Raw genomic sequence first — 23114 nt, 5'->3', positions numbered from 1 at the left:
GGAGAAGGGATTGCGGCCCCTGGGAGGTGATTTCTTGCTTTCTCTCTTTGGTGAGCGCACGCACTTGCCCTCTAGCGAAAACCTCTCCCCAAAAAAAAAAAAAAAGAAAGAAAGAAAGCCGGTTCCAGGGAAGCTTCTGGCTGGAGCTGGAATACAAGGTGAAGTGGGGCGACTGACCAGCAGGAAGAAAGGGGGCCCACAGTGAAGAGGCTGACAAAGGCCTTCCCAAGCCCTGCAGGAAAAAGCCAGGAATGTTCCACCACAGACACCTAGGGACTAGCGAAGGTTTCAAGCAAAAGAATGAGGAAATCGCACTGTGTCGGAGACTTCAACAAGTTGGTGGGAAATGGAATTAAGGTACAAGTTTATTTTGGTGCACAAAAATTTTGAAATCCACAATTTTTTAACAATACATATTTCCCATGAACTTTTTTTTTTCTTTTTTTTTTTTGGAGAGATTTTCACTGTAGGGCGCGTGCGCTCGCCAGACAGACAGACAGAGAGAGACATAGAGACAGAAAGCGAGAAATCGCCCCCCAGGGGGGATGGTCACACCGCAATCCCTTCTCCTCCATTCTCCTCTCGGGATCTTGGGCACGCACACACACGTGCCTGGCGTGAGTTTTAAGCCACCAGGTCTGGGACACGAACCGCGGTCGACTACGTGGGAGTCCAGCGACATAGCCATTACGCTAACTGCTGGTTCCCTCCCATGAACTTTTTGAAGACCCATTGCATTTCTTGTATCCTGGAGGAAGTAATTTCTTTCTTTCTTTAAAATATTTATTTATTTATTTATTATATTTAATTTGATGAGAGAAAGGGAGAGAGCAAGCCACCAGGTCCAAGATTGGAACTGTGGTTGGGCATGTGGGAGTCCAGCACCTTAACCACCACACCACCTGCCATTCCCTGTTTCTTTTTCTTTTTAATAAGGTGATTTTTAGAAAATCGTTTTATTAGAACCAGCAGTTGGTATAATGGCTATGTCGCTGGACTCCCATGTAGTCGACCGCGGTTTGAGTCCTGGACCGGTGGCTTAAACTGACGCCAGGCACATGCGCGTGCGTGCCCAAGATCCCAAGAGGAAAATGGAGGAGAAGGGATTGTGGTGTGGCCATCCCCTCGGGTGGTGATTTCTCGCTTTCTGTCTCTCTGTCTCTGTCTTTCTGGTGAGCGCACGCGCCCTATAGCAAAAATCTCTCCAAAAAGAAAAAAATTATTTTATTTATATTTATTTATTTAAATTTGACCAGAGAGGGACAGAGTGAGAGAGAAAGAAACAGCAAAAGTGAGAGTGAGAAAGCAAGCCACCAGGTCTGGGACTGAGAGAGCAAGCCACCATGGTTGGCCATGTGGGAGTCTAGTGCCCATCACCACCAAGCCACCTGCTGGCTTAGTGATTTTCTTTTTTAAGATTTATTTAGTTAGTTAGTTTTATTTGCTATAGGGCACAGGTACTCACCAGAGAGAGACAGAGAGAGAGGGAAAGCGAGAAAGCAAACCACCAGGTCCAGGATTCAAGCCACGGTGGGCCACGTGAGAGTTCAGTGCCCCAGACACTACATCACCTGCTGGTCCTGGAGGTAATATTTTTCAAATTCCAAGTCCTAGAATCAGTTTAGGTCCCAATCAGCTTTAAATTAAATAAAATAATAATAAAAAGGAGAATACGTTAGGAAAGGATGATCATGCACAGTACAGAGCAGAGGTGAACATGTTTTGAAAACGTGTGTTCGTTTTTCTCTTGCTTCAAATAAAGCTATGTGTTGGGCCAGTCACTGGCACGCTGGTTAAGGTGGCTGGATCCCACATGGCTGACTGTGAGGTTCCAGTCCCAGACCTGGTGTCTTGAAAGAAAACACACCAGGCACAGGTGTTCGCATGCCCCAAATCCTGAGAGAACAGAGAAGAGACTGTGGGCCTGGCCATCTCCCTGGCGGATACCTTCTCACTTCCCTTGTCTGTCTTTCTGTTTCTCTGGTGAGCCCACACTGTAGCAAAAAAAAAGAAAAACCTAAGTGCTTTGGGTGGCTACACAAACCACAAACCGATGGCAACAGCAGACATCTGAGCCCCCACCCCCCCACCCCCGGAAGCCGGCGTGGGAACAGCTGTGACTGGCGGCAGGAAGGCCAGCGTGGCCCACTGGTCCGGGGCCCTGCGGGGCACTCACACTGATGATGGCCTGCTGCGCCTCGTTGTTGTGCACGATCTTCGCTCTCTCCAGGGCCTTCTCGAAGTTGTTCACAGCGGACTCGAAGTCTCTCAGCTTCACTAGGGGGTGAGGGGAGACGGCTCAGCGCAGCCGACCGCCAAGTTGTGTGGCACGACGGAGCCCCTGGTCCACCCAGTTAGGTCCCTGTGAGCTGGAGCAGCCCCAGGCCCATGCGCCAACTGTGAGCCCAGAACCTGGACCCGAGCCCAGGTGTCAGTGAAGGAAGGACCTGGGGTAGGAGCCCAGGCCGGGACTGTGTGACCACGCACTTGGCCGTGTAGGCTGGCCACACGTATCACACCACCAGCTGGCCCAGGAACTATTCTTACTTCCTTTTTTTTTTTTTTTTTTCTTTTTGTCACAGGGTGCATGCGCTTGCCAGAGAATAGAGAGAGAGATACAGAGAGAGAGAAAGTGAGAAATCACCCCCCAGGGGGATGGCCATTCACAATTCCTCTCCTTTTAGGATTTTGGGCACATATGCACAGGCTTCTGTTGTGATTTTCAGGCTGCCAGGTCCAATTACTCAAACCATGGTCAGCCGATGTGGGAGTCCAGCACCTCAATCACCATGCCACCTGCTGCCCTGGACTATTCACTTATAATTGAATATAAAATCTAAAGTTAAAGATATTTATGGTGAGTTGATAGAGGAGGGGTGGGGGAGAAATTACTAGTGGCTGCGTGCTCAGCGCATGCCAGATCCCGCTCTGATGCTTATGCAGACGTGTACTCGGTTCTCAGCACAAGCTTTGGGAAGCTCCTGTGATCACTGTGACTTACAAAGGATGAACGGAAACAGCGCAGGACGTGCCAGTTCCCTGAGCCAGAAGGTGTTCTGCCCGCTAGGCTCTGCTGCCTCTAGAACCCACCATTGCCTCCCAGCAGCTGCAGCTGAGTTTTGCAACCCCACAGCAGGGAAACAGACTGACGGGGAGTGGTCTGGTTCTCCAAGGGCCCTCAGGGCCTATGGAGTCCTCAAGGGTGGACTCGAGACAATTCAACCCTGAGAACTCAACTCCTTCAGCTTGTTGGAATGCTCTCCTAAGAGTTCCAGGAAAGGCCATAGTGGGGGCTGGCAGATGGTATGGTGGTTAGGGTCCTCGGCTCCCACATGGCTGACCGTGATTCAAGTCCTGGACCTGAAGGCTTGCTTTCTCCCTTTCTCTCTCTCTCTCTCTCTCTCACTCTGGTCAAAATTAAAAAGTAAATAAAAAAGTTAAATAAAATAATTCTTTAAAAATAATAGTAATAAAAAAAAGTAATGTTTTCTAATTTAAAAATAATAATGATAATAAGTAAAATTAAATAATTCTTTTTTTTTAGAGAGATTTTTGCTATAGAGCACATGCACTTCCGAGAGAGAGAGAAAGGGAACCAGCAGTTAGCGTAATGGCTATGTCGCTGGACTCCCACGTAGTCGACCACGGTTTGCGTCCCAGACCTGGTGGCTTAAAACTCACGCCGGGAGCATGTGCGTGCGTGCCCAAGATCCCAAGAGGAGAATGGAGGAGAAGGGATTGCAATGTGACCATCCCCTCTGGGGGGTGATTTCTCGCTTTCTGTCTCTGTCTCTCTCTGTCTGTCTGGCAAGCGCACACGCCCTATAGCGAAAACCTCTCCAAAAAAAAAAAAAGAGAGAGAGAGAGAGAAAGCAAGAAATCACCCCCAAGAGGGATGACCATGCCCCCATCCTTTCTCCATTCTTCTCTTGGAATCTTGGGCATGCATGCACATGCACCCAGTGTGAGTTTTAAACCTCCAGGTCCGGAACTCAAATTGTGGTACACTATGTGAGAGTCCAGTGACATAAGCATTATGCCATCTGCTGGTCCCCAAATCAATCATTCTTTTTTTTTTTTTTTTTTAAGAATGATTTTATTTAACTTTATTTATTTCTTTTAATTTGACCAAAGAGGGACAGAGTGAAAGAGAAGGAACATGAGAAAGGAAGCCTCCAGGTCCAGGACTTGAACCATGGTAGGCCATGCAGGAGTCCAGCATCCTGAACCACCTGCCAGCCCCCTCAAATAAATAAGTCTTAGAAAAAAGAAAAGAAAAGAAAAAAGCCACAGGGATCATGTCTTCCCCAGCTTAAAGCTCAGTGGTTTTCTCAATGCTTTTCGGAAAGAATCTAAGACTCATAACTAGGCCCACAGGGCCCTGAAGATCTGGCCTCTGATCCTCCTCCGTCCTACATCTGCTCTGGCTCCTGCTAATCTTCAGCTTCTTAAAGAAACCAAACTCCTTCTTACCTCCCTGAATGCTGTTCTTTTGGCTGGAAAGCTCTGCCCTCAGCTCTTAGAATAAATGTTGCCTTCTCAGAACCAGCAGTTTACATAATGGCTATGTCACTGAACTCCCATGTAGTCAACCGCGGTTCAAGTCCCAGACCCGGTGGCTTAAACTCACGCCGGGTGCATGTACATGCGTGCCCAAGATCCCTAGAGGAGAATGGAGGAAAAGGGATTACAGCGTGGCCATCCCCCCGGGGGGTGATTTCACGCTTTCTATCTCTCTGTCTCTCTCTGTCTTTCTGGTGAGCGCCCTATAGCAAAAACCTTTCCAAAAAAAAAAAAAAGAAATGTTGCCTTCTCATCCTGAAAGTTTCTGCTTAAAAGTTCCATTCCTGGGTCAGCCTGTGGCCTGTTAGTTAAGGAAGCTGATTCCCACATGACTGATCACTGTTTGAATCCTGGACCTGGGAGCTTAAAAAAAATATGTTGGTTGTGAGTATGTGTGAGTGTGTGTGTGTGTGTGCCCAAAAATCCCTAAAGGAAAGAGAAATGGAGAAGGGACTAAGGCATGGCCATTCCCCATGTGGAACCGTTTTCTCCCTCTTCTTCTATTTTTTTTTAAAGAATCATTTTATTGAATTTTACTTATTTTAAATTTGACCAGAGAGGGACAGAAAGAGAGAGAGAGAGAAGTGAGAAAGCAAGCCACCAGGTCCAGGACTGGAACTGTGGTGAGCCATGTGGGAGTCCAGAGCCCTTAATCACCACGCCACCTGCAAGCCCCCATGTTTTCTCCCGCTTCTTTTTTCTGTCTCTGCCTGGCAAGTATACATACCCTCTGGTAAATTTAAAAGAAAAAAAAAAAGTGGGACCAGCAGTTAGCGTAATGGCTATGTCGCTTGACTCCCACGTAGTCGACCGCGGTTCGAGTCCCGGACCTGAGTCCCGGACCCGGTGGCTTAAACTCAAGTGGGGTAGGTGTGCATGCATGCGTGCCCAAGATCCCAAGAGGAGAATGGAGGAGAAGGGATTGCGGCATGGCCATCCCCCCCTGGGGGGTGATTTCTCGCTTTCTGTCTCTCTGTCTCTCTCTGTCTGGCGAGCGCACACGCCCTATAGCAAAAACCTCCCTCCACCCCTAAAAAAAAAGAAAAAGAAAAAAAATGTTACATTCCTTGGGCCAGTAGTACGGCCTATCAGTTAAGGGAGCCCCTCCCACATGGCTGACCATGGTCTAAATTCCAGCCCTAGAAGTTCAAAGAACACACTGGGTGTGTGTGCCCAAAATTCTGAGGGGATGGAGAAGGGATCGCGGTGTGACCATGTCCCATTGTGGGGTGCTTTCTCTCTCACCCTCTCTCTGGTAAGCACACATGCATTCTAGCAATTAAGAAAAAAGAAAACAAACAAAAATTACATTTCCCAGTTTTGCCCAACTTGGTGCTCAGAAGGTGCTAAGTGAGCATCTGTGGTTTGAATAAATGAATGAACGGTTGGGCCCCTGATGACAGCACCTGACAGCCTTCTTCCCCCACTGGGTGTTAGCCGCATGCCTGTGGCAAGGCATTAGCATAGGGATTATGAGCCTGCGCTCTGGAGACAGACAGAACTGGGTTCTAGTCCCAGCTCCTTTGCTTAATAGCCATGGGACGTGGGATCATTTCTTTTTTAACTCTATTTTATTTTAAAGAATTATTTTATTTAACTTTATTTATTTATGTTATGCCATAGTTCAAGTCAACACAGGAGAAAGAAGAGTATATTGAACCCTTTTACATAAAACCCAGATTCAGTCATCATCAATATATTGGCAATCTTGTTTCATCTATTCCTCCCCCATTCCATTATTTGTCCCCCTTAGGCATCTTTTTTTGGTACAAGTTTATTTAGATATAACTTGTTTGTTATAAAATGCACCTGTGTGACAATAAGTTAGTTGGGCCAGCAGATGTCGCTGGACTCCCACATAGTCAATTGCCATTCAAGTCCCAGACCAGGTGACTTAAAACCCACACTGGGGGACCAGCAGTTAGCGCAATGGCTGTGTCGCTGGACTCCCACGTAGTCGACTGTGGTTTGCGTCCTGGACCCAGTGGCTTAAACTCACGCCAGGCACATGTGCGTGCGTGCCCAAGATCCTGAGAGGAAAGTGGAGGAGAAGGGATTGCGGCATGGCCATCCCCCGGGGGGGTGATTTCTCGCTTTCTATCTCTCTGTCTCTCTCTGTCTGGTGAGCGCACATGCCCTATAGCAAAAACCTCTAAAAAACACAAAACAAACAAACAATAAAAAACTCACTCTGGGCATGTGTGTGAGTACCCAAGTGGAGAAGGCATTGTGGCATGGCCATCCCCCACCTGTGGTGATTTCTCACTTTCTGTCTGTCTTTCTCTCCGGTGAGTACATGTGGCTTATGACAAAAATCTCTCAAAAATAAAATAAAATAGGGGACCAGTAGATGACATAATGGTTTTATCACTGGACTTCCACATAGTCGACTGCAGTTCAAGTCCCAGATCCAGTGGCTTAAGATTCATGCCAGGTGCGTGTGCATACATATTCAGAATCCCAAGAGGAGAATGGAGGAGAAGGGACTGTGGGGTGGCCATCCCCCTGGGGGTGATTTCTTGGGGTTTTTTTGGTCTGTCTCTCTGTCTCTCCAGTGAACACACGTGCCCTAAGGCAAAAATCTCTCAAAATTAAATAAAATAGGGCCAGCAGTTGGCATGATGGTTAAGGCATTTGACACTCCCACATCGGTGACAATGATTTGAGCCCTGAACATGGTGGCTTGCTTTCTTACATTCCTTCCCCGGCCCTCCGTTTCTCTCTTTAAATTAAATAAATAATTTAAATAAATCAAATTAAAATAAATAAAGTTAAACAAAATAATTCTTTAAAAATAAATAAATAAAATAAAATAAAATACAGGACCAGCAGATGGCATAATGGTACATTGTTAGACTCCCATGCAGTTGACTACAGTTCAAGTCCTAGACCCGGTGGCTTAAGAGTCAGGTGTGTATGCCTGCGTGCCCAGAATCCCAAGAGAAGAATAGAGAAGGGACTGTGGCATAGCCATCCCCTGGGGGTATGATTCTTCACTTTCTGTCTCTCTGTGTCTCTGGCGGGCACACGCACCCAACAGCAAAAATATCTCTCTGAAAAAATAATAATTTAAATACATAAATTAAAAGTAAGCACTGACCATGTGTTGGCTAAAATGGAGCAACTTATCCCCATTCTTAGGATGACTGTGGACGGGGAGGCCCTGGAATGGGCTCAGCCCATGGGAGTCCTACCCTGGGGTGACAGATGGACCTGAAGACTGGGAAAGGTAGGGTGTTCACCTGTGTGCCTGTACCTTGTGCCTGTGCCACCAGAACGCTGGCATTCAGCTGCCACTCAAGGTCCCCTTCCTCCTCGGCACACTGCTGGGACTTCTCGCCGTAATTCTGGGCCTCCCAGGCCTGGTCCAGCTCCAAGTAGCAGCGGCCAATCTCATGGAACAGCCAGGTCTTCTCCAGGGTGGTTTTTGCCAGAGGGATCTTCTCCTCCCACCTGTGGATGTGAAGAACCAGGGTCAGCTTCTCCTGAAATCCTGCACTCGGCTTCAAGAGGCTGAACCTTGTTCTCCAACTACCAGTCCCGGGGTGGAGTTAGGAAGCATTAGCGTATATATTTATTTTTGTTGTTGCTGTTGTTAGTTTGCTTTGCTATAGAGTGCATGTGCTTGCTGGAGAGAGAGAAAGAGAGAGAGAGAGGGGAAGTGAAAAATCCCAGAAATCCCCCCCACCCCCCACCCCCGCCCCAGAGCAGATGGCCACCACACAATTCTTTCTCCTCCATTCTCCTCTTGGGATTTTGAACGTGCACACACATGCGCCTGGCATGCTTTTCAAGCAGATAGGGTCAGGACTTAAACCACACAGTCATCCCTGCAGGATCCAACACCTTAACCATTACCTGCTGGCCCTACATTAACGTATTTTAAAATCATCAAACCTATTTTGGTAATATCTTTTTATGGAGAGGTTTTTGCTACAGAGCACATGCGCTCGCCAGAAAGACAGAGACAGACAGAAAGCGAGAAATCCCCCACCGGGGGGATGGCCACGCCATGATCCCTTCTCCTCCATTCTCCTCTCAGGATTTTGGGCACACACGCACACGCACCCAGCGTGAGTTCAAGCCACTGGGTCCGGGACTCAAACCATGGTTGACTACATGGGAGTCAATGACATAACCATTATGCTAACTGCTGGTCCCTTTGGGACTGAATTTGATAGAACAGTTTAAAATGATGTTTATAGGGGCCGGCAGGTAGCATGGTGGTGAAGGGCGCTGGACTCCTACATAGCCAACTGCAGTTCAAGTCCCAGACCTGGTGGCTTACTTTCTCACTTTCCCTCTTCTCTCTCTCTCTCGCCCCTTCTCAGGTCAAATTAAATAAATAAATAAATAAATAAATAAAGTTAAATAAAAAAATTTTTAAAAAAATGACATTTAGCACCAGGGCTACCTCAGTGATGCAGTGGTATTGTTCTGTTCAAAAGAAGCTGGATCTGGGCTGTCAGGTGGTGTGGTGGTTAAGGACTGGAGTTCGAGTCCTGGACCTGGTGGCTTGATTTCTCACTTTCCCCCTCCCTCACTCTGCCCTCTCTGGTAAAATTAAAAATAAATAATTGTTTTTTGGGTTTTTTTTGTTTGTTTCTTTAATAAAAGAAGGGGCTAGCAGGTGGTGATTAAGGGTGCTAGACTCCCCCATGGCTGACTGAGACGAGGACCTGAAAGCTTGCTTTCTCACTTTCCCTCTCTCTCTCCTTCTCTCTCTCTCTGTGTCCCTCTCTGGTCAAATAAAAATAAGTAAATAAATAAATATAGTTAAATAAAATAATTTTTTAAAAACTATAAAACACTTAAAAAAAAAAAAAAAAAAGGAAGAAGCTGGATCCAGGCTGGCCCAAGCATAGTAGTTAAGCATTGTGCATAGGGAGCCAGATCCCACATGGCCGACCACGGTTTGAATCCCAGCCCTAGCAGCTTGAAAACCACACTAGGTATGTATGTGCATGTCCAGGATCCTGATGAGATGGAGAAATGGAGGAAAAAGGATTGCAGGCCCCGGTACGGAGACGTGTGTTGGGGGGTGAGCTCACTTTCTCTTTCTTTCTCTCTTACTATGTCTTGTGTGTGCCCACACTCTCGCGGGGAGGGGGGAGTATTATGAGAGAAAATCAACACTGAAGAAAGATTGGAATGAAAGATAAAGTATCAGGCAGGCTCTGTGGTCTGGTAAGACAGCTGGATCCCATATGGCTGACTCCATGGTTCAAGTCCTAGACCTGACAGCTTAAGAAACATACTGGGAGCATGTGTGTGCACGCTTGAAATCTCCTCTTCTCTGGAGGGGAAAGGATTGCGGCTTGACCATCCCCATGAGGTACTTACCCTCTCTCTCTGACACCAAAAAAGAAAAAAAAGAGAGAGAGAGAGAGAAAAACAAAAACATCAATAAAAAGCAGTATTAGAGTTAGTACTTGTCTTTGGATGGTGGGACTGAATAATTTGTTCTACTTTCTGTATTTTCCAAATTAACATTGCAGTAATAACATATTTGTTATAAAAGTTTATTACAAAAAGTGCTAGTGGGTAGATGAACTTTGATACTCCTCTGTCTTTCAGCACATAGACTCCAGGGCAATTCAGGAAACCAGATTACATGGAGCTACTGGTGAGCAAGTCTGTTTTGGTCAAGTGACAAGGCCTGAAAGATCCTCATTCTTGTCCATGTCAGGCGAGTGAGCCTAAGGAGCCAGCTCTCCCAGTGCAGGCTGGTCTGCTGGGCCAGGCCTCTCCCAAGGTTCCTGAAGCTGAGCACTTCCACTGGGCCGATAACCTGCCCCAGGGTTGCACCTTAACTGTCTAGCAGTGGGGCCATCTGAAAACTGTTTTCACTGATCCCACATGACCACACAGAGAGGTCTCAAAGGTTATTTGGTTCATTGGTCCTCGAACTTGACTAAAGGTAGGAATCACCTGGGCTGTTATTAGAAACAGATTCTTGGGACCAGCAGATGGTGTAATGGTTATGCAGCTAGACTCCCACATGGCCAACCACGGTTCAAGTCTTGGATCTGTAGGCTTGAAATTCACGCCAGGCATGTGTGTGTGCGTACCCAAAATTCCAAGAGGAGAATGGAGGAGAAGGGATTGCGGCGTGGCCATCCCACCTGAGTCCCGGACCCGGTGGCTTAAAACTCACGCCGGGCGCGTGTGCGTGCATGCCCAGGATCCCGAGAGGAGAACAGAGGAGAAGGGGTTGGGTCATGGCCATCCCACCTGAGTCCCGGACCCGGTGGCTTAAAACTCACGCCGGGCGCGTGTGCGTGCATGCCCAGGATCCCGAGAGGAGAACAGAGGAGAAGGGGTTGTGTCATGGCCAGCCCCCCTGACGGGTGAGTTCTCACTTTCTGTCTCTCTGTCTCTTTGGTGAGCTCATACTCTCTATAACAAAAATCTCTCAAAAGAAAAAGAAGGGAAAGAAAAAGAAAAAAAGAAAAGAAACAGATTCCTAAGCTCTAACTCAGACCTGTAGGACAGAACTTCCAGAGGAGAGGGCCAGTAACTCATACACCTAACATATTCCATGTGATTCTTATCACTTGGAAGTGTTGAGAAAAATGCTGATTCTAGGGACCAGTAGTTAGCGTAATGGCTATGTCTCTGGACTCAAATGTAGTTGATCGCGGTTCGAGTCCCAGACCTGGTGGCTTAAACTCACGCCAGGCACATGTGCATGCATGCCCAAGATCCTGAGAGGAGAATGGAGGAGAAGGGATTGCGGCGTGGCCATCCCCCCTGGGGGGTGATTTCTCGCTTTCTGTCTCTCTGTCTCTCTCTTTCTGGAGAGCACGCATGCCCTATAGCAAAAACCTCTCTATAAAGAAAAAAGAAAAAAAGAAACAGATTTCCCTAATTTTTTTTTTTCTTTTTAGACTTGCCATACGGTATGTGCACATATCAGAGAGAGAAGGAAAGTGAGAAATCATCTCCCAGAGGGGATGGCCATGCTGCAATCCCTTTTCCTCCAGTCTTCTCTTAAGATTTTGGGTATGCACACACACATGCCTGGAATGTTATTCAGGCTGCTGGGTCTGGGGTCCCATATGGGATTCAGCACCTTAACCATCACATCACCTGCTGGCCCCACAACTGTAAACGATTTTTAATTGACACGTAGATTATCCACATTTATGGAGTACAGTGTGGTTTTCAGTATATGAATACAACATGTAATGATAAAATCAGAGCAATTAGCACATCTAGTCTCTAACATTTATCATTGCTTTTTGTTTGCTTGTTTTTAGTTGCCAGAGGGCAAGTGTACTCACCAGAGAGGGAGCGAGAGAAAGCACTCCCCAATAGGGCTCAGTCTTGCTGTAAACCTCTTCCCTCCATTCCTCCATTGTATCAGGATTTTGGCACGCACAGGTGCCTGGCACATTTATCAAACTGCTGGGGCCAGGATTGGAACTGTGATTGCCATGTGGCGGGATTGTTGGGATAGTCTGTTCCTTATTAGCTGAGGAAGCCCAGAGCTCACAGGCTTGCCAACCACCTCCTAGCAGACCTGGCAGAGACAGGAGCCAAGGGCTTCTGGTACCTTGCTGCCTGGCTTTCTGGGCCCATGCTGGGATTCCAGTGTGAGGTCCAGGGTGGGATAGGAGCGGTCCTTGGTCACTCACGTGTCAATGGCTTGCTGGAATTTCCCAACTCTGGCAAAAACCCTGCCAATGTTATCAAGGGCTCTTGATTTTGCGTCAGGAAGGTCACTGCGGAGAGGAAGCAAAACAGGCCATTCAGTAGAAATCAGTTGCTCTAGGCATTGTGGAGACAGGAAGCCGGCAAAGCAGAGACCCTGGCCTCAGAGATACAGGACTGCAGTCAGAGGGAGGATGCCTGAACTCTCCTGTCCTGGGGCCAAGAATATACTCTATCGGAAATTTTCTGGCTGATATCATTCAATAGATTACAAAAACATCTCTTTGATTCAGCAATTCCCCTTCCAGGAACTTATCTCAAAAGGATAATTTGACAAGGGCACTCGTTAAGATGCTGTTTAGGGACCAGCAGTTAGCATAATGGCTATGTCGCTGGACTCCCATGTAGTCGACCATTGTTTGAGTCCTGGACCCGGTGGCTTAAACTCATGCGGGGCATGTGTGCGTGCGTTCCCAAGATTTGGAGAGGATATTGGAGGAAAAGGGATTGCAGCATGGCCATACCCTCTGGGGGGTGATTTCTTGCATTCTGTCTCTCTGTCTCTCTCTGTCTTCCTGGCGAGTACACACGCCTTAGAGCAAAAACCTCTCCCAAAAAAAAGATGCTGTTTATAATAATAAATATGGGGGAGAGGCAGCAGGTGGCATAGTGTCTAAGGTGCTGGATTCCCACATGGTCGACTGTGGTTTGAGTCCCAAACCTGGTAGCTTAAAACTCATGCTGGGCACATGTGCATGTGTGCCCAAGATCCCAAGAGGAGGATGGAGAAAAAGGGACTGCTGCATGGCTATCCCCCCTGCAGGGTGGTTTCTTACTTTTTCTCTCTCTGTCTCTGTGTCTCTGTTGAGCACATGCACCCTATAGCAAAAATCTCCCTAAAATAGTAATAATAATAAACATCGGAAACAATCTAAATGTTACTAATGCCCTCACAATGGCATTTTTTATGTACGGGAAAAAAAATCCAGGTATATTAAGTTAAAAAGCCAGACTTTTGGGCCTGCAAGTGGCATGGTGGCTAAGGCTTTGGGCTCCTACAATGGCCAACTGCAGTTTGAGTCCCAGACCTGGCAGCTCGCTTTCTCACTCTCTCTCTTTCTAGCTCCCCCACCAAGTGAATGCATGTGTCCTATAGCAAATTAAAAATAATAAGAAAAAAGAAAGAAAGTCAGATTTCAGGAGAGTATGCTATGTATATTGCCCCAGTGGTGTTAAGACGGTATGTGGGCTTGAAGCAAACACTTGCTCCTGGCTTTTTTTTTTTTTTTAAGAGAAATTTTTGCTATAGGGCATGTACGTTCGCCAGAAAGACAGAGACAGACAGAGAGACAGAACGTGAGAAATCACCCCCCAGGGGGGTGGCAATGCAGCAATCCCTTCTCCTCTTTGGAATTTTAGATACACACACACACACACACACACACGCCTAGTGTGAGTTTTAAGTCGCCAAGTTGGGATGCAAATCATAGTCGACTATGTTGAGTCCAGCGACATAACCATTATGCCATCTGCTGGTCCCCCTCCTGGCTCTCAAGGTGGACAATGGGACCACTAGCCAAGGAGGGTGATTTCTCGCTTTCTGTCTCTCTGTCTCTCTCTGTCTCTCTCTGTCTCTCTGGCGAGCACACGTACCCAATAGCAAAAACCTCTCAAAAAATAAATAATAAATAAAATTGAGTAAATAATTTTTTTTTTGGAGAGATTTTTGGTATAGGGTGCATACGTTTGCTAGAAAGACAGAGACAGACAGAGAGACAGAAAGCGAGAAATTACTCCCCAGGGGAGTTGGCCACACGCTGGTCCCGAGTGAATAATTCTTTTTTTTTCTAAAGAATTGTTTTTAATTTTATTTATTCATTCATTTTATTTTCATTTGACCAAAGAGAGACACAGAGAGGAAAAGTAAGAAAGCAAACCGCCAGGTCTGGGACCCAAACTGTGGTTGGCCATGTGGGAGTGTCCAGCACCTTAACCACCACACCACCTGCTGGTCTTCCCCGCTCCCCAGTGAATAATTCCTTAAAAAAAAGATACTTGGGGACGCAGCCGGCAGGTAGTATGGTGGTTTAGGTGCTGGGCTCCCACATGGCTGGCTGTAGTTCAAGTCTGGACCTGGCAGTTTGTTTTCTCTCTCTCCAGCTCTTGACTTGAACCATGGTCAGCCATGTGGGAATGTCCAGCGCCTTAACCACCACGCCACCTGCTGGTCCCCCTTAAATAAATAATTATTTTTTTAAAAAAAATTAGGTATTTGGGTGCCAACAGATGGTGTGGTGGTTAAGATGCTAGATTTTCAGGACCAGCAGCTGGCGTGGTGGTTAAGGTGCTGGACACTCCCACATGGCCGACCACTGTTTGAGTCCTGGACCTGGTGGTTTGCTTTCTCACTTTCCCTCTCTCTCTGGTCAAATTAAAATAAATGAATGAATAAAATAAAATTAAATTTAAAAAAATTATTTAAAAAGATGACTCCAGGGCTGGCAGGTGGCGTGGTGGTTGAGGACGCTGGACTATCACATGGTTGACTGTGGTTTGAGTCCCAGGCCTGGCAGCTTGCTTTCTCACTTTCTCTTTTTCTCTCTCACTCTGTCCCTTTCTGATTGACTTAAAATAAGTAAATAAATAAAGTTAAATAAAACAATTATTAAAAAAAAAACAAAAACAAACAAACAAACAAACAAAAAACGACTCCAAAAGCTAGAACCAGGATGCCCGGAAAGCAATGGAACCTCTGCAAGAAGCCACTGAGGCTTGAGAGGGGTTCACTTCTGGAAGAAGTGATATGCTGTGGCCATGTACACCAGGCACTGTTCCAAGTTCTGCACACGTGCTTTGCATTTCACTCTCCCTTATTTCACCCTCTCTTCCACCCTCGAGGATGGGTGCTCCTCTCACGCCCACTGTCTCTGAGACCGACAGAGCTGAAGTGACTTGCCTAAGCTGGGAGGTGTGAGTTCTGAAGCCCAGGGGCCCTGCTTGGTGAGACCCCTGCTCACTTCGCCAAGCCTCCTCTTGGCCACTCCGCCCCTGGCAATACCCTGTGTCCTCCAGCCTTAAGCTTCCTCCTGCCTCAGGGCCTTCCCACAGGCCAGGTGTGTTCCCTAACACCCAGTCAAGTCCTGGAATATGTTTCTCGTAGCACCCGATCCTGTGCTTTTCCTTCATGACACTGATCACCACGGCAATTAATTAGCCATGTTACTTTGTGTGGCATCTGCAGGGAAATGACCCTTGTGTCTAGTCACTGCAGTGTTCCCAATGCAAGCAGCATCTGGCGTGTCTGGGCTTGATGTATACGTATGGAGATGACACAAGAATGAAAACATCCCTTAGAGCCAAATGCTCCATTGGGAGCTTTTCAGAGTTCTGAGCCACCATCTTCTTCTTGGTGGCAAAAAGGTTTGCCCCCTACCCTCGGTTCTAAGCAAGTGGTCCCTAACTCCAGGGGAATCCATCTGAGGCATGCTGGGCAGAAAACAGGAGCTAAGCCACCAGCAGCCCTTCCAAAGGTTGAGATACAGCCCAAGCCCCACTCCACTGCAGGTCTGGGCCTTGACTTGACCCGAAGCACTCACTATTCCTTGGCAATCTCCAGGTCCTTTCTGTGGCTCTGCAGGGCGGCTACCATCTGTCCCAGCTCAATCTGGGCATTCCCGATGCAGCTGTACAAGTTGCCAACCAGTTCATCCTTATTGGGTACCTCTTCTTTGTTCCATTCCAGCACCTTCTTCAGCACTTTCTCAGCTTTCTGAAGACTGCCCTCGGCACTGCCGCTGGTCAGCACTGCGAAGTGGAGACAATGTGAGGGTGAGGGGGGCCTCCTTTTGGCTGATGGGGTAACTCCTCTCCCCCAGACGCCACCCACCAGCCAGCGAGGCCAGGGCTCAGGCTATAGTGTTGCTCCCTCCCCACTGTGGTAAGGGACCAGAGGCATCCGCCAGCCCTCTGAGACCACCACCACACCGACGTGAGACACCACCCACACATGTCAATGTCCTCGAGACTCTTGAGGATGTAACGGGCTGTCTGCGAGGGACGGCGTTTGCGGTCCCGCAGCCACTTTTCTTGCATCAGCTTCCGGTCCCGCTCCCTGGCATAGATGGGTTTCTGCTGCCTCCAGAAGTCACTGCGAGTGTCCAAGTAGTTGATGCCTGTCATGATGAGGTCCTCCACAGTCAGGCCTCCCTTGATGGTGCCTCTGATCAGGTCTGCAGGGAAGGCATGTGAGGAAGCGCCATGAGAACAGGAGTCTAAGGGAGTCGTCTCCTCTAGGCTCTGGGTCCCTGCTGCAGGGCCCTCTTAGAGCTCTGCGTGGAGTTGCAGAGACTGAGGAAGTGAAGACACAGGGGTGGTGGCACATTGGTCTTTCTGAGCCAAGATGAGGCCAGTGCCTGCCTTCAGTGACTCCTGGGGTACAGGCCCTTTAGGACAAGATATGAGGAGCTAGCAAAAGGGACAGCGAAGGGATAGCTCTCTGAGAAGCCACGAGGGCTCTCCTGCTTCAAGTAGTGTCCTCAGAGAAGGCTGAATGCACATGCAGGAGCTGACCCAGGTTGCTTGTGCCAAGAGATTTCCCAGGTGCCAAGTGGACTTGTGCATGCTGGGAGCTGGAGGGGTGTGCCCAAGTCCTGCCTACTGCCTACTGGGTGGTTAGCACTGGTAGCAAAACTGCAAGACCACTTGGGGTTATATACAGGCCACCTCTGCCCTCCATGCAGGCCCTCTGGAGAGCAAGAGGTTCAGGCCTGTCACCAAGGAGATGTGCCAGCAATGAGGCTGTCCCCACATCACTGCTCTGTAGGGAACCCTGCGCATGACCTTGGAAAGCCAGTTCTGGGAGAAAGGCATTTGATTCAAGAGTAGCTAACCCCTGCTCAGGCTTATCAGCTAACGGCACTGCTCCTGCCCCCAAGTTTATGTGAGACATTCATTTCAATGCTGTGCACTATGTCCGGGAAATGGCTCTAGAAAGAGGGCTGGACTGGAGATTGGCAAGCCTGGGTTCTGGGGCTGATTCCACACTTCATTTAATTTTGACCCTGGACAAGTTACTTCTCATTCACAGTCTCCATTTCCTTTCTCATAAAAGGAGGAATTGGATCAGTTTCAGAATATTCTAGTACTGGGACCAGCAGTTAGCATAATGGTTATGTCGTCGAACTCCCATGTAGCTGAACGTGGTTCGAGTCCCAGACCCAGTGGCTTAAACTCATGCCGGGCGCATGTGCATTATGTGCCCAATATCCCGAGAAGTGAATAGAGGAGAAGGGATTGCGGTGTGGCCATCTTCCCCAGGGGGTGATTTCTTGCTTTCTGTCTCTCTGTCTCTCTCTGTCTTTCTGGTGAGTGCATGCGCCCTATAGCAAAAATCTCTCCAAAAAAAAAAAAAAAGAATATTCTAGTACTAATACCCTCTGGCTAGAGCACCTGTTGCTGGGCTCCTTCATCCACTACACAGATAAGGCGCAGGAGATGTCCCTTCCAGGACTATGGTGGTAAAGGAGCTCAGGTTTCTGTCATTCCCACATAGGGTACTGCTGTGTTTAAATGCATTGGCTCAGGCCAGCAGTTGGTGTGGTGGTTAAGAGCACTGGACTTCCACATGGCTGACCGCAGTTCTAGTCCTGGACTTGGCGGCTTGCTTTCCACTTTCTCTCTCTCTCTGGTCAAATAAAAAATAATAATGACAAATAAAGTAAAGGAAATAATTAAAAATAAATAAATAAATGAAATGGCTCTGAGGTTAGACTTTCTGGATTCAAATATGAGCCATGTTGGAAACCAGCAGGTGGTGTGGCGGGTGAGGAACCGGAACCCCCCCCCTGGCTGACCATGGTTCCTGGACTGGACCTGGTGGCTTGCTTTCTAACTTTCTCTCTCTTTCTGTGTATCTCTCTCTCTGGTCAAGTTAAAATAAATCAATGAACAAATAAAATAAAATAATTATTTTAAAAAAAATGTGAGCCAGGGGACTAGCAGATGGCATGGTGGTTAAGGTGCTGAACACTCCCACATAGCTGACCATGGTTCAAGTCTCAGACCTGGCAGCTTGCTTCCTCACTTGCCCTTTCTTTCTGTGTCTCTCTGGTTAAAAAAAAAAAAAAAAAAGAGAGAGAGAGAGATGAATAATAAAATTAAATAAATAATTTAAAAATATATGAGCCATGTCTAGCCTCAGTTTCCTCATGCATAAAATGAAAGTGCTAGCAAAATCTTAGATTTTGTCCATATGCACACGTCAGCTATAGTCACATGATAGGCTCTGCCTCTGTCCCCTGCATTATGCACCCACCCCAGATTTCCTTTGCCTAAGTCCCTGCTGTCAACAAAGCGTCTGAGACCTTCATCCAAAAGGAGCTTCTCCAGATATTCCTTGTCCACGTAGAGCTCCCCCAGGAGCTGACGGAAAGTCTTTTCACTCTTGAATGAGCCCTTCCGCTTAGACTCTCTCTTGGTGTGATGGGAGAGCTGTTTCATGGGATGAGGCTTCTGCTGGGCTTTCATATTCTGGAAAACAGAGCAATACCCAGCACAGCCTCAGCGAGGAGCAGAGAACCCAGCCTCAGCCTCACAGTCTGTGATCCCAGATTCCTTCCCTCCAGCACCTCACCGGGGGCTGAGGACCGTGATGTAGGTTGGTTGGGCAACAACTAGACTCCCAGGACCCCTCCAGTGCTGGAGGCATATCCCACAGCTGCCCGTGATATCAGGCAAGAGGGCCACTAAGCTTCTTGGGCACACATGGCCTCAGAACCAGGGACACGGCCACAGAATCAGGGCTCTTACCTCAGCCTGCTTGCTTAAGAAGGCGAGGTCTCCTTTGTTCTCCAACTTAATCGAGGAGGGACCTGCAGATAGAAGATAGGAGTTGCAGCTCAGGCGGGCCAGGCTCTTGGGCACGACCCATCACATATTTTTCTGTGGAAACAATGACCTTTGGCAGGGAGGTGTTGGAGGCTGTGGTAAAGCTGGTACCGAGCCGGCCTAGCAGACAATTGGCATAGGCCTTGGGTACATACTCTTCTAGGAGCTAGACAGCCTCCACCAGCCCAAGGCCATGGCAGCTAGATTTCCAAACAAAAGAAGGCCCTGGGCACAGGGGGAACTCTGTCCTGTGTCATTTCTACATGCTGCCACCCACAGTGGTGAGCCCTCACTCACTTCTCTCCTCCTGCTGAGCTGATGGGGAAGACTAACCCTTGGTACAGTCATGGTAAGGAAGGATGCCGGGGACTAGGGAAGGTGAGTTCAGGCTCCTGTGCTATCTGAGGACTCCAGGCTAATGATAAGACTTCTTCAGAATAGCCCTTCCTGGGGCCAGCAGGTGGCCTAGTGGTTGAAGTGCTGGACTCCCACATGGTCAACCATGGTTTGAGTCCTGGACCTGGCGCTTGCTTTCTCACTTTCCCACTTTTTCTCTCTCTCCATGTCTCTCTCTGGTCAGATTAAAAAAATAATAAGTAAAATGAAACAAAAACAGCCCTTCCAATCTGGCTTTAAGGAAAAGCAGAGACTGCATGCTCAGTACAGTGGGTCAGGACCATCCTCCCAGTGGTACTCTCTAATCTTCAACATCAATAGCAGCCGAATCTAAGTTTGGGGCTCCCTATAGGCCTGGTGGTGGTTGCCCTCCCACAGGCCATCAGGACTCCCTCTAAACCTATAGATTCCAAGAAGCTTTTCTGGGTAAGGTAGAGGCCCCAAGATCACTCACTTCCCACTGAGTTGTTGATGGCTTCCTGGGCTTTCTGAATCCCAACTTTGAATTCCCGATCAGGCCGCAGCTTGTAGCCCCGATGATAGAACACCAAGGCAAACTCAAAATCTCCCATGGTGTATAGGGTCTCAGCCTTTTGTAAAATCCCCTGAAAGGAAAGGAGGTGAAATCAAGGTGGAGCAAGAAGGCCTCATAGGACTCAACTGTGGTGGAACAGAAGGGTCCTCGACTTCCTCATCAGAAAATGAGAATGCTAGCAAAATCTGCAGAGCCTGTCCATAGGCACATGTCAGCTAATACCGTATGGCAGGCTCTGCCTCTCGCCCTGGCATGAAGCATCCACCTAGGTTGCCAATATCCTGTCCAAAACACTTTGTTCCAAGGACTAACCTCCCCATCAGGGTCAAAGTTGGGATACAGGGGGCAAGTTAAGGAATAGGGAGCTAGGCCAGTGACCTATGAAAAGAACATGACATCAAATACGAGGCGGTCTGCTGGTCTTCAGCTATGTATAACCAGAGGCTGCCGCAGGGAAGGGCATAGGTGAAAGCAAGACTGAATCCTCCACCCAGGCAGACACCTTGCAGAACGTCGGATCACTCTGCAGTGACGCTTCAGCATCTTTCAGGGATTTTTCCAACTCTCCCATCTTCAGGAAGCACTTGGAACGGGCAACCAGGCAGTTCTTGTCTCCATTCTGCAGATGGAGAGCCTGAGAAAAGAACCATTCATGCTGACAAGAAGCAGAGCCAGGGAGAAGCTTCCCTGGAAAGGACAGTCTAGATCCTCGCGCAGAATTCCAGGGGACTTTTGGGGGCCAACAAACAGGCCTATGGATTTTGTTGTTGTTGACAGAGAGACAGAAAGAGAGAAATCACCCCCCAGGGTGATGGTCACCCTGCCATATCTCCTCCATTCTCTTGTCAGGATTTTGAGCATGCACGCACACATGCTTGTTACGATTTTCAAGCTGCTGGGTCCAGGACCTGAACCACGTGGTTAGCCATGTGGGATCCAACATCTTAACCCCCATGCCACCTGCTAGCCCAGGCCTCTGCATCTTTTCAGAGGATTACACAATAGCATGACAACACTGATCTTTGCTCAATCAGCTTGACTATCTGCATGCTTGACTCATCTTGAACACGGTCGAATCACAGCCATGGTGGCAGCTACTGGTCGAGACATAGGAATATGCTGCTCTGGATATGCTGGCTTTCTGCCAAGGCCTGAGTTTCCCCCTCATTCACTCAGGTAACAGAACTTTAGGATGTTTTTGCACACCAAATTCAACTGCAAGCCAGAAATGGCCACACAACACACTCAAAATACATTTAGAAAGCTAAGCATTCTGGGGACCAGCAGATAGCATAATAGTTATGTCACTGGACTCCCATGTAGTCGACTACAGTGCAAGTCATGGACCTGGAGGCTTAAAACTCATGCCAGGTGTGTATGCATGTGCACCCAAAATCCCAAGAGGAAAATGGAAAAAAAGGGATTGTGGCATGGGCACCTCTCTTGGGGGGTGATTTCTCACTTTCTGTCTCTCTGTCTCTCCAGTGAGTGCACACATGCCCTATAGCAAAAATTTCTCTTACATATATACATTTTTTTTTAAAAAAGGTTAAGCATTCTAAAGGTAAACAAAATGGATTTGAGGACAACTGGCACCTGGATTACCCATTCCACTAACCTTCTCTTTTTATGTAGCTAATTGAGAACTCACCACTACTTCAGAGTTAAGATGAAAATGCCAGAAAATGGAAACTGGCATTTGGACCCTAAAATGGGGGTGGCCAATCACCCACTCCTTGTGTCCTTTCTTTTTTAATTATTTTATTGAACTTTATTTATTTTTATTTATTTTAATTTAACCAGAGAGGGACAGAGTGAGAGAGAGAGAGGGAACGTGAGAAAGCAAGACACCATGTCTGAGACTCAATCTGCAGTCGGCCATATATGAGTCCAGCGCCCTTAACCACCACGCCACCTGCTGGCCCCTCGTGTCCTTTCTTCTTCTGTTTGAGATCATTACCTTAGTGTGCAGTATACTGTCCTGCCTGAGGCATCAGGCTGTACCCAGCCCTTTCTAAGACTTCATGATTTTCTAGGAAGAGGAAGTAGCTACTGTGTTTCCTGGAAAGAGACCACTTCTCATCCAAGGCTACCTTCCCTCAGGGTATTCTTTCTCTCTGCTTGGGCTTCTCCAGGATGGGGCCTGGTCAGGCAAGAGGAGAATGGGTGGAGAAAGGGTCCTGAACTCAATTGTTCTCCCACCTGGTTATCATTTCTGGTTTTAGAGTGTGGCTGGTGATTGAAATGGACAAAAGACTCTGGGTCAGCAGTTGCGGAGCTTGACTTAAGGCGAAGTCTTGGGACTGGTTTGAGAGCTGTTACACCACTCTATTTAGAATAAGAAGTGGGGCATTTATAGCAAAATCAGATGCAGTGGCACAGGCTATGAAGTGCTGCTGTGTGATGCCAGGGCCATATGGGAAGGCCTGGGGTTTGGGTCCTGGGTCACCAGAAATGCACCCCACGTGCACCTATAATCCTTGCTGGAAGGTTGAGGGGAGGATCACAGCATGGAGGAACCTCACTTGGGGTCCCTGTCTCTTTCAAATGAAGTTAATAAACTTCAAACTAAGAGAGCATCTTACAGTTTACTTTGGCAAGAGTATAGGCAGTTAGCACCTCGGCCCTGGAGTCTGAGGGCTTGGTTCTGAACCTTTCCTCTGCCACTTGCTAGTTCAGTAGCCCGGGCATATTGCTCAACTTCTGTATGTGTTTCCTCATCGATACAATGGAGTAATAACAGTACTTCCCTCACAGGCGTGTGCTGCGCTCAGCGGTGTGCCCATGTCCTACACAGCACCCACCTGCCTTGAGGTCACACTGTTACCAAAACAGTGTTACTTACTGACCCCTTCTATAAGCGACTAATGCCAGAGGCTTGGCAGCTTCTACACCCAGCCTCCCAGACAGTCTCCAGGTCATGAAGGGAAACTGAGGCTGATCTGTGGAAGGAGGCCGATTAATCACAAGCTTTCAAGTAAAAGTAGAGGAAGAAGGGCCAGCAGGTGGCATGGTAATTCAGGCCCTGGACTCCCACATGGCTGACAGTGGTTTCTTTCTTTTTTTTTTTTTTTTTTTT

At 47.8% G+C, this 23114-nt stretch overlaps 1 protein-coding gene across 2 annotated transcripts in view; it reads right to left on the bottom strand.

Moving 5' to 3' along the window:
* Positions 1-23114, bottom strand: part of ODAD4 (outer dynein arm docking complex subunit 4) — a 28155-nt gene that overhangs the window by 4178 nt on the left and 863 nt on the right. Inside the window, exons 2-10 of one of the 2 annotated variants that reach the window (XM_006155997.2) lie at positions 20538-20669; positions 19955-20105; positions 19027-19088; positions 18582-18747; positions 16224-16448; positions 15816-16023; positions 12204-12290; positions 7820-8016; positions 2177-2277 (exon numbers count right to left, since the gene is read on the bottom strand). In XM_006155997.2, the coding sequence (XP_006156059.1) occupies positions 2177-2277; positions 7820-8016; positions 12204-12290; positions 15816-16023; positions 16224-16448; positions 18582-18747; positions 19027-19088; positions 19955-20105; positions 20538-20669 (1329 nt within the window). The remainder of the gene's footprint in view (positions 1-2176; positions 2278-7819; positions 8017-12203; positions 12291-15815; positions 16024-16223; positions 16449-18581; positions 18748-19026; positions 19089-19954; positions 20106-20537; positions 20670-23114) is intronic. The other variant, XM_006155998.3, reaches the window with a different exon arrangement.

Source organism: Tupaia chinensis, unplaced genomic scaffold (genome assembly GCF_000334495.1).
Source record: "Tupaia chinensis unplaced genomic scaffold, TupChi_1.0 Scaffold000477_1, whole genome shotgun sequence".
Taxonomy (NCBI): domain Eukaryota; kingdom Metazoa; phylum Chordata; class Mammalia; order Scandentia; family Tupaiidae; genus Tupaia; species Tupaia belangeri.
This window is presented reverse-complemented; position numbering and strand designations above follow the sequence as displayed.